The 14,356-nt window shown below is 36.8% G+C and overlaps 2 protein-coding genes, 1 long non-coding RNA gene and 1 pseudogene across 3 annotated transcripts in view; all 4 read left to right on the top strand.

Annotated features, from left to right (window-relative positions):
* The window catches only part of LOC141821642 (MLO-like protein 1), a 3,709-nt gene extending 3,665 nt beyond the window's left edge, over positions 1-44 (top strand). Inside the window, exon 14 of the mRNA XM_074709011.1 lies at positions 24-44. Coding sequence (XP_074565112.1) covers positions 24-44 — 21 coding nt within the window. The remainder of the gene's footprint in view (positions 1-23) is intronic.
* Positions 42-2,300, top strand: LOC141817569 (uncharacterized). Its single transcript, XR_012600840.1, has 3 exons — positions 42-159; positions 1,828-1,897; positions 1,990-2,300. It is a non-coding gene; the product is annotated as an uncharacterized LOC141817569 (long non-coding RNA).
* Positions 2,301-3,202: 902 nt separating this feature from the next.
* On the top strand, positions 3,203-4,767 carry LOC141821641 (G-type lectin S-receptor-like serine/threonine-protein kinase At2g19130; annotated as a pseudogene).
* A 3,917-nt stretch (positions 4,768-8,684) lies between these two features.
* On the top strand, positions 8,685-12,570 carry LOC141817791 (MLO-like protein 1). The gene is made up of 14 exons (XM_074705422.1): positions 8,685-8,828; positions 8,903-8,960; positions 9,049-9,272; positions 9,965-10,081; positions 10,175-10,226; positions 10,321-10,412; positions 10,690-10,764; positions 10,858-10,946; positions 11,048-11,097; positions 11,364-11,404; positions 11,539-11,748; positions 12,000-12,067; positions 12,137-12,197; positions 12,283-12,570. The coding sequence occupies exons 1-14, from the start codon at positions 8,700-8,702 to the stop codon at positions 12,487-12,489; spliced, it is 1,473 nt and encodes a 490-aa protein (XP_074561523.1). The 5' UTR covers positions 8,685-8,699; the 3' UTR covers positions 12,490-12,570.
* Positions 12,571-14,356: the final 1,786 nt, after the last annotated feature.

Raw genomic sequence — 14,356 nt, 5'->3', positions numbered from 1 at the left:
TGCCATAATTGACACTCATCTAGCAAATGAGGCAACAAGTGTGAAGTTATAAGGACATGGAAGCTTAGCTGAGCTCTGGAAAAGATGCATAGATCAATGCCATTCAAAAGAAATTGCTAAATGGTCATGGAAAACTAGTATCAATTACTGATAATGAAGGTTAGCCATTTTCGTCCTATACAAAGATTGAGTAGTAAATTAAATGACCTCGTTAAAATTCAGTTTCATTTCTGTTCATTTTGTTACATACATTCCCTTTTGCACAACAATGCTGTATATTGCAGTATTGTATTACACTATAGAGATTGTATTTTGCAGTTATGTTGTTGATATATGCTACATGTCTGTGGCCCATAAACTGAGGATGGTTAGTACTATTAGCATGTGTCAGCATTACATGTAGAGAATGGGTATTACTTATGTATATTCATTTAAATAATAAAATTTTAAATATTTTCACTACATCTATCATAGAGGTTTTTAATTTAGGTTTTTATCTGAAAGATTCCTAGGCTTAGTATTTCAAATCTGAAAATGTTCTAATTTTGCAGAATTTTAAAGGAATGCATTCTAAGTTTATAGAGAACTAGAGAGAATGTCTTATTTGTTTCAGCGTTTTCACTGCAAAAATTGAATAAATTTTTAAGTATAAATTATTATGAAATAAAAGAAATTTAACTAAAGCTAAAAATTAATTTTAAAGATCACAAATATTAATGTTTATGTGGAAGTGAAATTGGCCTATGGAATCATCCACAGACTCTTCCATGACATTCTGTTGGGTAATCAAAGGGAAGTGTTTAAAATGGTACAACATAGGCATCTGCTCTTGTCTCCAAGTTTTGTTGCATATTTCTAGCAGATACCCATTTATTTCAAGCCTCTTTGGATTTCCTATTTTCACCTTTTTATAATTGTTCTTTTTGACTGTTGTTAAGCTCATCATCTACAAGTTTATAGTGGATTGCTTGATATAATGTTCTAGTATATTTGATAGGTCACTTACTATTTATTTTGAATAAATTGGATTTGAAGAAGACTCGGTTAGCAATGATAAAATAGGATAAAATTTATTTTAAAAATATAGATGATGATATAGTTAGTAGGGTTTGAGTCCAATAATATAAGAAGAATCCATATAGTTGACTCCATTTAGTGGGATTTACATGTTAACATGATTGTAGTAAGTGTGCACTTATCCAATTTTTTCTTAACAACTATCGGTTGTTTGACAGAAACTATTACTAGTTGCTATGATTCTGAATCAAAGTTAGCCTCTTAACAGTTTTTCTTTTAAAAAATTGCCCCCTATTTTCAGGAATCTTGGTTGTTCTAGTTTCATTTGAGGATGATAAGATAAAGACCAGACCAGAGAGGTTTTTGAGCAGCATCACAAACTCATTTGAGATGGTCTTGAAACAAAATGTGTAGTTCAGGTTGGATCTTCTACCAAATATCAATGTTGAAGAAATAAAAACTTCTTCCAAAGAATCTCCAAAACACAACCACAGATGAGCAAAGGTTAGAGAGTGAAGCCTGAGTTCTAAGTTTATGTCACTTATCTGCTGTTCCTTGCTTCCAAAACACAGTTTGAGTTATTTACTGTCAATCCCAGGAAGCCATTGCAACCTTATAACCACCTGATCTAAAACTTTCATTCTACACCTTTCTCTATTATGGCCTTAAACTTTTGTCAGACTGGAATAGCTTTGTATCATGATCAACTGTATTCCTTACTTTCACACTCTGCTATAATTACATTATTTAGCAGATTAATGCTTCAATTTCCCTCGGCTACAGCTCTGAAATTATTTGATTGTGTTTCAGGGGTCATGAATCAGGACCCGGATGCAACCGGCTCCTCTGTTGGAGAACTCAAAAAAGCAACAGGCAAAAGGTTGTAATTAGAACTAGCAGCTGAAACTCTTTCAAACTTTGATTGATTTTAAATTCAAACATCAAGCTTGGTCAACTGCTTGTGCTTTTCAGGCAAAACAAGGAGTTCAAGTTAGATTGAAAAAGACTGGACACCTAAGACAGTGTGCAAAGCTGAATTCGACAGAACACAAATCCTGAGTTTTAGGTTTTGGATGCGAATGTTTCAAGTATTTGACAATTGACTCTCCTTGTACAATTGTAGATGAGTTGAGCATTAATCTGTCAAGAGTTTCAGGATTATCGCCAAGCATAACCTTGTGTCCTAATGTTCATTACCATCAACCTGTTCTCTACAATTTTATCGTTGGCAAGACAACTCTTGGGAGTTCTTTTATTTGCAGAATGCTCTTTTCGATTTTCAATTTAGCAGCCTTTAAGAATTTCTTTCAGTTGTAAATGCTTCTTGCATTTTTTATGTATTTGCAAAGAAGGCTAAATTTTACTCCTATTTGATATAAAATTGGGCTCTATACAAGAACACACAGTTCTATGTCAAACTAGTTAATGTTGGTATGCCACACAGTTACATAAATTACATACCATCTTTTTTGCATTTTCCCATAATTTAAATCTAGATTTGATCTTCTTGGTGGTTGGTGGTGGCAAGACTAACATCTATTTTATATATTTTTTGTTAACCTAAAAAAAAACTATTTAATCAGTTTAGCTGACTCTATAGTATGAACTATGACAAAGGTATGATCTCTAATGGAGGGAGTTATATGGATGTGAATCCATGCCACAAGTAAGATTTGAAGAATTCTAACCTTAACAAACAACCATTGACCTAATCTTAAAAGTTGACTTTCTATTGAATAATTCGACTTTAAATGTATATTTTTTTGGAAAACTCTAAAATAGAAAGCGTCATTGATGTGATCCATGCAAATCAAGATTTGGAGAATATGAAAAGCTTAACCACGTGAATGAATGAATCAACTTAATTTGATAATTGAAAACGACAAAGGATTTAGGTAACCATGGAAGTTGTTTTTTTTTATCGTTTACTATATATATTGGTTGGAAGATCATATTTTCTATATTTTTAAATGACTAATCAATTAAAATAGTCTGAGTCTAAGAAGAACATAATTTTAAATAATTTAGATTAATAGATATGTAATGATTTTTCAATCTGATCATGTGATAAATTTGAATTTATTATATACAATGGGACTCGGATGTGAATGAAAATAAGAGAGGTGGATGAAAATGAACTACCATATGTATGGGAGTTTAGTCCTACATTGGGGGATGAGCGGCCATGAGGTTGGTTTTATATTGAATGACTACACTTGAAGTTGTAAACATATATGGAGAAAGGTTCTCACTTATTAAACCTAAGTGATTCATGTGTGAATATGATATATACGTAGGAGTGAAATTGCATAATTCTGATTTGGAAACTAAAAAATATTTTATTTCAATTTTATCTTTATTTTAAAATATTAATTTTCAAATTAACTCATCTATTTAGATATCTCATTTTTGCACCGTCGCTCCTCACACAATGCGCGTCATCACCGCTCAGTATCGAATCACTCATACTCCACGGCGTCGACCCTTGTTACAAATCTTTTCGAGGACAAAATTTAAGAGGACAGAGATAGATAACTCTAATCTTTTTCTTCTCCTCCTCCAATGACAGGGACTTATCCAAAGAGCATGCGTTGAGTGAAGATATTTTTTTAAGAATTTTACATGCAATATTGATAGAATTTTACAGTTTCCCATTTGTCATCTATATACGTTATCTTTTTAAAAAGTGAGGATATTTTTGTAACTTTATATATTTAATCTTCATTTTCCTTCCTTTCTTTCCAAATAAGGTAACACATGTTACGTTAATGAATCTTCCATCCCTTCCAAACAAGGGAGACATAAATATTTTACTTCCCCTCTCTTTTCCTTCCCTTCCTCTTCCGTTAATGAACCTTCTCTCACCCCGTCCAAACATAATATTAGGGGAGGGGACTTTGGACCTGTGTTTAAAGGGTCGTTGACAGGCTCAATTGATATTGCTGTGAAGAAGCTTGAGAGTCTTTACCAAGGCAAGAAGCAATTTCGAGCGGAGGTGAGCACACTGGGAGCCATTCAACATGTGAACCTCATTAGGCTAGTTGGCTTTTACTCTCAAGGAACCAAGAAGTTGTTGGTCTATGAGTTTATGCCAAGTGGTTTGCTAGCTGATTAGCTTTTTCGTAGCAACTTGAATGTTTTGGACTAGAAAACAAGATATCAAATCACTATTGGAATTGCAAGAGGATTAGCTAATCTCCATGAGCAATGCAAGAACAACATCATACATTGTAACATTAAGCCTTTGGATGATGCATTTGAGCCAAAAGTAGCTGATTTTGGTCTAGCAAAGCTCGTCGGAAGGAACTTTAGCAAAGTTTTCACAACCATTTGAGAAAGTAGAGGGTATATCGCGCCTGAATGGATTCACACATGTCCATTGCTACAAAAGTAGATGTTTACAGCTATCGAATGATGTTCAAAATCATATCAGGAAAAAGAAACCTAATGTACACGGGAGAAAGTAGTTTTGAGTTCTTCCCCTTAGTCGCAACAAACAAACTCGTAATCGAAGATGTCAAAAGCTTGCTAGACCAAAGGCTACAAGGTAAAGCCAGCTCAGAAGAGTTTGAAATAGCTTGTAAACTTGCTTGCTGGTGCATTCAAGTTGATGAGAGCTCAAGGCCAACGATGATTGAAATTGCTCAAGCTCTAAAGCGCAATCTAGATGTCGGCATTCCTCTTGTTCCAAGTACACTCCAAGTCCTAAATGAATCATGGACCAAGTGCATCAATTCCTATCAGAACTAAGGATTAATGTGCCACTTCAACTAGTCCTCAAATCAGGAGTGTTGCAACTTAAATCCTATTTAAGTTCCAATAAAATCAGGAGAAAGAGTTGTAGTGAGTTCCAATTTAAATGTTACAACTTATATTGTTTTGCTCATCAACTTCAATTAGCTCTTATAGTCATGGCCAAGAAAAATCTTCAACTAGCTCTTACCTGCTCAAGTGTGTAACGGACACATTAGATCTGAAATGGTCATATGATTAATGGTGAATCCGTAATCGCTCGAACGAAACAGTCGATCATTGATGGTTGACAGTTGGCATTAATACTCGAGCGGGTGGAGGCGTTGAATGGTCATCACTAGGCAATTCAATGCAACCAAGGATCGGAGCTCCTATATAAGGAAGCTCCTCATTCGGTAGAATAGAGATGTAGAGCAACCATAGCAGAAACTCCATCCACTTCGTTCCCCGTTCTCCTCCTTCCTACTGAGTGACCTGCTCGATAATTCTTCAATGATACTAGTTTGGCACATGCTAGGTTCCGATACTAGTTTGGCACATGCTAGGTTCCCCACAAGCAATCAGTGTTTGGTTGTTTGCATGGTCATAATGTTGTATATGTTGGACAATATTCCATAATCTAGCTGTCAAAGATAAATAAGATGTTCTGAATTGAAATTACAAAGCCAACTGAGACTTATATATTGAGATGACTTGAGCTGATAATTTCAAACTATCAGCCTGAGTTGATTAGGTTGAGCTGCAATGTTGTCCGAGCTCGAGTGGGGCATTGTTGCGGCTAAGTTGAACTTCTAAGTGCCTAAGTTGCCGAGCTGGCCAAATTGCCGAGCTGGTCTAGTAGTCGTCTGCCAAACTCCAAAGTGGACTTCCCGAGTCTGAGTGGGATGTCGCTAGATGCAACCAAGTGCTTCCCGAGTCCGAGTGGGAAGCGAAGTGTCGAATGATGTTTGAGTTCGGAAGTCAAGTGCCCAGTTGGGATGCAAGTTATCGACTGTCGAGTCCGAGTAGGTTGCTACCCAAGCGCCGAGTTGCAAAAAGGAAACGTTGGGACTTGCATTTGATGAAATTTTCTTAAAATAGATTTCTCTCCTCCAGCGGTGCTTCGAGGTCATGTTGACGTCTATTTTCCAGGATACAACAACACAACTAGGTGCGCAACCAAGCACTAGTTGTTTGTGGCGAACTGAGAATCTACGCGAATGCTGTCACGAGTAGATTCATCGAGCAAAGTACACAATAGAGAGAAAATGAGGGGAACGAAGGTGGAAGGATCTCTTTATTATTGTATATGCTCTTGCACTTATCTCTACTCATGGTCATGACCTCCTTATATAGGAGCTCCACTCTTCATTGCAGTAAATGACTGATTAAAAGCCATTTAGTGTCTTTCCCTGCTTAGCTCGAAACGTCAGTTGTTGATCATTAATGGTTGGTTGTTTCACCTGAGCGGTTATGAATTCACCATTAACATCCGATCATTTCAGATCAAGCATATTAAAGCCTCCATTATACATTTGAGCAGTAACAAGAGTTTAAAGAGGATTCATATGGCAAACCATTGATTGATTTGCTTGGCGCAAAGTTTGCCCTAACCGGTTTAACATTCAATGCATGCCGATCGTGCTCACACACGAGTCGTCGTGCTCGCACATGAGTCACCTAGGGTCGTTCTCGCACACAAGTCGCTTGGGTTCAGTGCAATTTGGGCTCTAGATTTGCAATCCTCCCTGCGATTTCACATGAGAGACAGTCTCTCCCCATATATATATGTTCACAACCTCAATATTTGTGATACATTATAAACCAATCATAATACCATGAAATTTTCAATGTGAGACTAAAGTCTCATTCATAATGGAGTCTCCTTCCTTTTCACCTCTCTTGTTTCCATTCAAATTTTCAACAGTATCTTGGGAAACAGATGTCCAACATAACCTCGAAGCATCATCGGAGGGGACGAATCTATTTTAAAGAAACTGTATCTAACACAGGCCTCAACAATGCTCGACTCTTCTCCCGCTCGACAGTCTTGCCTCCTATTTACCAATCTTGCTTCTTGCCTACTTGCTTAGCACCTCTTTGCCTATTTAGACTCGATAATTCGACACAACTTTGCTCGACTCCTTGTTCAAAAGTTCTCTACCCAACCATCTAGGTCAGCCCATTTAGGTTACTCAGGAGTTAGATCCGCTCAAACCACTCGACGACTCGACCCACTCGAGTCACTCGAGAGCTAGACCCACTCGGGGCACTTGGTGGCCGCTCGACAACTTGACTTGCTCAGGTCATTTAGCAACTCCAGTAGCTTGACATTCCTGCTCGACCTTCTTGACGACTTGAATAATACAAGAGCTCGGTCCAACCAACCCAATTTGATAGCTTGAGTTCAGCATCTCAAATCATCTTAATAGATAAGTTTAAATTATTTTTATATATTTTTAATTCAAATTATTCCCTTTAACTCCAATAATGATCTTCGTAGTAAGATTGCCTAACATATACCTGGAAGATCTCTATCCCTTAGCAATCAAGAGCAAAGACTGTAGATCTCTAGAAAATATTGCCTACTTCATTCAAAAGCATATTAATTACAAATAAAATGCAGCGAACGTAATCATATATTTATTTATTTATTTTTAAATAAGAAGCCTATGAAGAATTATTAATTGTTAAATATTTTTTAATAATAATTTAATTTTTATTAAAATATTACAGTATGCCTAAATAATAATTTTGCCACTCATGCATTCACATCAAAACTTACTCTCTATTTTTTTATCATGTCTTGTACTCAGTCACACGAAGAATGAAACGCCTATGCAATAAACACCATTGACTTATTAAGCAAGGGGACCCACTTCAATTTTTTTATAAACCCTAAACACCGTTGACTTGTGTTTTTCTTCTAGTGCTATCGTTGACCACGCCTATATAAAGATAAGGGGGGAATTTAAACGGATACCCTTATTTATTATCATTTTCATTAAAAAAATATTCTAATATATTTTTCATCCCTTAAATATTTTTATTCAGCATCGGTAGAGTCATACCTAGAATTATTCTAATTTAATCATTTATTATATATAAAGTATTATTTTATTACAATATTATTTACTAATTTAATTAAAATTATTTAAATGTAATCAAAACCCATTTAACCTTTCAAATTGGTATAATAGTTACCATCATAACTCATTGATCGCCAATTCAATATAAATAAATACGAATAATGGTATAAATATTAATTATAATTTATTTCAATCATTAAAAGTTTGACATATAAATAATTGTTTAGTATTATGATTTATAACCATTTTCATAACTACCTTATAACATATTTAAGCACTCGAGATATAGTTGTTGGTTATGACGAAACATATTTGTTGACATGGGTAAAAATCAAATCTTGATAAAATCAAGATAATATCTTTTTAATCATGATTATTATCTGGCTACGCTAAGATTTGAACTCTTGTCCTCTTCTATAACTCTAGAACGTCATAATCAACTCAGCTATGTACCAGGATCTAATTATATTTTTTATAACATATTTAAGTGAGTTGGTTCGATGAAATCAACAGACTATGCAGAAGAAGGGATCTAATTATAATTTTTTAATTTATTTAGATGAATTCCATAATATAATATATTTAAGTTACCCGGAGGACAAACTTTTCATCCTTGAACGAACGTTCATCATATCTCATTTGTGTATGTGCGTCGCCACTCTGTTTGGTTTCTCTTAACATCGCCGTTGACAGCGATGTTGTTCCCTATTGGAGCTCCCATGGATGTTCGCTTCTTTCCACCTTCCCCTCTTGACCAGGCCTTTGGCAGTCCTCCATCGCGCGTTCCTATTCATCTACCCCTGTGCTTCCTCTGCGCTCTATATACGGTCACCGAGAGAGAGGGAAGGACACGAGGCAGCAATGGCAGGAGGTGGCGACGACTCGGCGCCAACGTTGGAGTACACTCCCACATGGATTGTTGCTCTCGTCTGCAGTGTTATTGTCCTCATCTCCTTAGTCTTCGAGCGCCTGCTCCATCGCCTCGGAAAGGTGCAACTTTTACACGCCCCTCTTTGTCCGTTCTACTCTGAGCATGCTGCTGATAAAAAAATTTGATCTTGCAGGTCCTTAAGAAGAAGAACCAGATGTATTTGTTCGATGCCCTCCAGAAAATCAAAGAAGGTCAGTTCTCTTCCTTCCCTTCCGGCTTCAACGAGATGCTTATACTGTCCCTCGACGTAGTTACAAGAGGGAAAGGGTTTCTTTGCAGAGTTGATGCTGTTGGGGTTCATCTCGCTGCTGCTGGTGGTGTTCCAGGGGTCGATTCAACGGATATGCATCTCTGAGAGCCTCACGCACCATTTACGTCCGTGCAAGAGGGATGCTGCTGCAACTTCGACTGCCCACTATTCCGTGAGCTCCTCCGGTGGGATAGTCGGGGGTGCTCGTCGCCTGTTGGCCAGTGGAGGAGATTCGAGTCACTGTCAGAAGAAGGTGAAGATCTCTCTTCCTACAATTTTCATGGAATTCGTGGTAATAGTTAGACAATATGACTGCTTAAGTTAAAATGAACTGATTTAAGTGGGGAAACTGTTCCTGCCAATACGCTTTTCATCTGTGAAAGAGGAGATTCTTATACCACAAGTTGTTCATCACTTCGTTGGTCATATCTAAATAATGTACCTCTCCTCTGGTTTTAGTTGTTGAGATCATTTGTGTTGCATGTGGAGGATAGTTTAATTGCATCGATCCTTAATTTATTACTTTAATTGCAGTTTTATTCTCCCTTTCAAGAAACAAATCCCTTTGATACCAATTACCAGATGATGATGATAATGGTGTCTTGCTTTGCAGAGTTGTTTTATGATCCTTATTCACATGTGAAGATACTGCTCTAGGAACTAATCATAATCTGAAATCTTGCTTAGATGCAGTTCTCCTAATGTTGACTGAATCCATTGTTCAATTTATTGTGGTAGAACGAAGTAAATATTTACCTTTCAGATGCTGTCAACAGTTGTTATTCCTGAGCTAGTATAATCTGCTCGATACTAGTGCACAAATTTCTCTAGTCGTTCGATACAGCTTCTCCTATAGTTTCAATTGCCTAAAGAAACACTTCTATAGAATTTATTCCTCAAATGCAAGATTGTACCATTATTTCTTTCACATCTTTGTCTATTCAGGGAAAAGTTCCATTACTATCACTTGACGCAATCCATGAGCTACATATTTTTATCTTTGTTTTGGCTGTCACTCATGTAGTACTCAGTGCTATCACTGTTGTTCTAGGACTTGCACAGGTAAAGAGTGATATCCATTTTAAATTTTGCTATGTTTCTTCTCAAATACTTATTTGTTATCTTTAAGAATTCAACTCCATTTTGATATTTTAGATGCGCACATGGAGAAACTGGGAGGATTTGGCTCAGAATTCTCAAGGGAATGGTATGAATGTAACACTGAGGCATAACATCATGAGTTTGGGACTTCAGCTCCAAAAGGATTTTTTGACCCAACATCACTTTTTGGTTTTGTGTAGCTCCCTTAAAGATCAATCATGTGCAGCAATTTGAATTTATTAGAAATCGTTTCAAGGGCTTTGGAAAGGATTCATTCATATCAAGTTGGTTGGTAAGTAAGATCTTTTTGATACTCAGACGTGGTCAGCAAGGAAAACATATTAGGCCTCACTTTTAAGAATATTGTTAAAAACCATAAACAAGATTGAAAATTTTTCAAATTTATTATTCATATAATTGACTATGATCCTTTGTACTTGTTTGAGAAACTCTGAATATACATGTTTTCGTTGAACTAGGAAAAAATTGGCGTATTATCTGCTTCTAGGAAGAAGGTTTTGCTGTATGTACTAGTTCTCTAACTTCTGATATGAATGTGCTCATTTCAGCATTCTTTTTTTAAGCAATTCTATGGATCCATCACCAAGACAGATTATACTACTATGAGACTAGGATTTATCATGGTAAGAAAGTAAACTATTAGGTGTATTTACAAGTCTAAACATCTTCCTTTTCTTTACCTATGTCTTCTTTTAATCTGAATCTATTTATTGCAGACTCACTGTAAGGGTAATCCTAAATTCAACTTCTACAACTATATGATACGGGTTCTCGAATCTGATTTTAGGAAGGTGGTTGGTATAAGGTATTTTCCAACGGAACAAGCATACTTGCTTGTTTAAAAACTAAAGTTTAAAACCACTTAATAATATTTGACCAAATCTGCTTTCTCTCTTTGTTGTGCAGTTGGTACTTGTGGATTTTTGTCATGATATTCTTAGCATTGAATGTTGCTGGTAAGTTGAACTTAATCTAGATATTTCATATGGGTATCATAGAAATACCATAGGCAGTGATCTCGCAGAGGAGAGAACCAGAGCAGGGAACTAAAGGAGAATTTTATTAGTATAGAACTTGTTTGAACAAAGACAAAATCTGAAAGTGGCACATAATTACTCAATTTTTTGTCAGTTCAGATGGATTATACTGTTCTTCAGCAAGTTCATCTCTTATCTAGTCTCATGTCCTTCGATCCATCTTAGATTACTTCTTTTCTGTGCAGGTTGGAATGCATATTTTTGGATATCATTTATACCTCTAATTGTAAGTATAACCACAATGGATCCACATGATACTTATCGAGAGAAAAATTCTCATCAATGTTTTCATCTTGAGTTCATCATTCATATATAATTTGATTAATTGTTGAAATATTGACTTTGTTTGTCATGTTGTAGCTTCTGCTTGCTGTTGGCACCAAATTAGAACATATCATTATTCAGTTGGCCCATGAGGTTGCTGAGAAACATTCTGCGATAGCAGGCGACTTGGTAGTTACTCCTTCGGACCATCTCTTCTGGTTTCACAGACCGAAAATTGTCATCTCCTTGATTCACTTTATCCTTTTCCAAAATGCCTTCGAGATTGCATTTTTCTTCTGGATATTGGTAAGCAACACGAGTCAATAATTATGCATCAGGACTTGAGATTCAACTTGCTCCTGCATGTGCTTCAGTTTTGTAGAGATTCTTTAAAAATCATGACTATACAATTTCATGCATAGAACTTCTTTCTTTTGGCAACAAGTTCTCAACTCTTAATTCCTTGTGTTTGCGTCGATCCATGTCACTACTCTTTAAAAACACTAGTATTGGTCGATCGATAAGGATACTCATTAACGATTCTTTTGGTCATTCAGACAACATATAGCTTCGATTCATGCATCATGGGGAAAGTAGGCTTTATAATCCCCCGAATTGTGATCAGGTGGGTCTGAAACGTGTTCAGTTCATAAAAACCACAACGTCTTCTAATTCATCATCTGCTGCCTTCCAGTGTGTTGATCCAGCTCCTCTGCGGCTATAGCACTCTTCCACTCTATGCCATTGTTACTCAGGTGAGCTTTGGCTTCATCTTCTCCTTCACGCTTCTCTTTTTTCAAAATTTAGTTGTTCGATATCTAACTTTCTTTTGAAATTCAGATGGGGAACTCATTCAATAAGGTCATATTCAACGAAAATGTACAAACAAGGCTTCTCGGTTGGGCTGAGGGGGTGAAGAAGAACAGTAAGGTTACGACAGTGAGAGGATACAAGTCGCCTGATGAATCTGAAGGTGTTCTGTTGCAGAATGTAGTTGGCCATGAAACTACTACAGGAAGGAGAGGAAATGAGATTTCTGAAGTATAGGCTTTTCACTACACTGCTAAACTGAGTGAACTGCTTGAAATCAATTCCTATGGTTTGATGGATGGATGAATCCATACGAAACATTTACCTTTTTTGTGTTGTGTATCTGGGATATGCTTATAAATTTGATTATAGTTTCAAGTGAAATATATTGAATTTTAGTTAAATTGGTTTCTGATTCATCTTCTTGGTTGAATGCAAATGCTATGCCAGTTCCAAAGGTGGCCTTTATATATCCATCAGTTTAAAAGAGAGTTGAAGCAATTAAGCAATGCTCTTCCTCGAAGATATTTAGCTAGATGAACCTTAGAAATAACTAAAGAAAACCCTCTAGCTTCTTAAATATGCCTTTATGCCATTTTTACCAAGGATGAATCAGGGGGGATGGAATACATGAGAATGGATGGAACAAAACTCTAGGCTCGATTAGTTTGACTCAAACACAAATTTTGATGAATTAGAAGAGTGAACACAAAAAGATAACAGTGTTGTCTCCAATCAGGGGATACATTGAGTACGATAGATGAAAAAAAAAATTGATTTTTTTTCTTAGATCATGATACGGGGATTAAAAATATCAACCTAGTCAAATTACCCTCCATGTGGAAAGCTCTTGACTTGGTCAATACAAATTATACGTGACTTTTTCTGACTCCATTGCAAATGGTTGAATCGGCTGAGTCTTAGAAAATATCCAGATTTATCTAAATGAAGTCAGATGAATCCAAATGAAGTCGGATTTGCTCTAGAGGAAGTCGGATTGTTTGTAGGGGCTCGGATATATTCAGGGTCACTTGACCTACTTCAGAGGTAGAGACTAGATACTCAGATATCTTCAAGGTTACTTGACCTACTTCAGAGGTAGAGAAGAGATATGAAGGGGGTAGGGTGACAAGAGTAGGAAGAGTCAAGGGTTATAGATGTAGTAGTTAATTGCCTATTTAAATTTATGCTAGAATATGTAAAAGGCATAGCTCTTTTTCTTGCGTCTAAAGAGTCACAGTTGTCGAAGTTAATCTTATGTTTAGAGCATCCGCAACGGGCGTTCAACGCGCGTTAATAGGATGATGTGGAGGAGGGAGGAAGCGACGTGGAGGAGAGAGGCAGCAGTGAATGAGGAGAGAGGTATGAACGCGTTCGAGTGAACGCGTTAATCGAAGGAGAGAGGGAGGAGTGAAGGAGAGAGGCAGTGAAAGAGGAGAGAGGGAGGAGTTATAACGCCAGCTGCGTTGCAGCTGCTTGAGAGTCATAGCCACCAAAGTTAATCTTACATCTGAAGAGTCACATCCATCAGAATTAAGAGGTGTCATAAAATAAAAAGTCGAATCTTCTCCTTCTGTATAAAAAGGTATTTGCTCCAAAAGTGAAGGTATGCACAATTAACTACGTCAATATTACTACTTCTCCGCTCATCTCTCTATCTCTGCTCCGTTCATCTTCTCTGTCTTTGAGTTGAGAGTCAGAGGTGTCATGCCATGGTGTGCCTTGACCCCTCTCTAATCTTGTGTTAATCTTCTTTAGAAAGAAGAGACTCCTCAAAGTTTGATTGATCCCATCTGCTGAATAAGTCGAGTCACCATCCATTAAAATATCGACATCTGGTTACCAGTAGCCGACTCGTTCTCCTCAATACTCGATCTGCTAGATCTCGACTCCTCATCGCCTGATCCACCGAAGATTGACTCGTCATAAGTCAACTCGGTTTAGAAGACAACAGCTGACTCAACGAAGAAGCAACTAGGGATAAATTGTGACCGAGTTGACCCATCCTTTGTTCTTGGACCGGAATATTTTAACATCGTCTATGAGAAATCCGAGCTAAGACGTAGAGATAGGAGATATACATGACGGCCAAGGAGGATCTACT

The sequence above is a fragment of the Curcuma longa genome, chromosome 2 (genome assembly GCF_044706935.1).
Source record: "Curcuma longa cultivar G26 ecotype Majalengka, Jawa Barat chromosome 2, ITB_CL_G26_1.1, whole genome shotgun sequence".
NCBI lineage: Eukaryota > Viridiplantae > Streptophyta > Magnoliopsida > Zingiberales > Zingiberaceae > Curcuma > Curcuma longa.
This window is presented reverse-complemented; position numbering and strand designations above follow the sequence as displayed.

What these genes read in the sequence shown, in the direction of transcription:
- LOC141817791 (XM_074705422.1), top strand. Translation starts at nt 8,700, where the DNA reads ATGGCAGGAGGTGGCGACGACTCGGCGCCAACGTTGGAGTACACTCCC. An exon ending in CCTCCAGAAAATCAAAGAAG is followed by an intron (nt 8,961 to 9,048) that starts GTCAGTTCTCTT and finishes GTTTCTTTGCAG; the next exon opens with AGTTGATGCTGTTGGGGTTC. An exon ending in CTTAGCATTGAATGTTGCTG is followed by an intron (nt 11,098 to 11,363) that starts GTAAGTTGAACT and finishes TTTTCTGTGCAG; the next exon opens with GTTGGAATGCATATTTTTGG.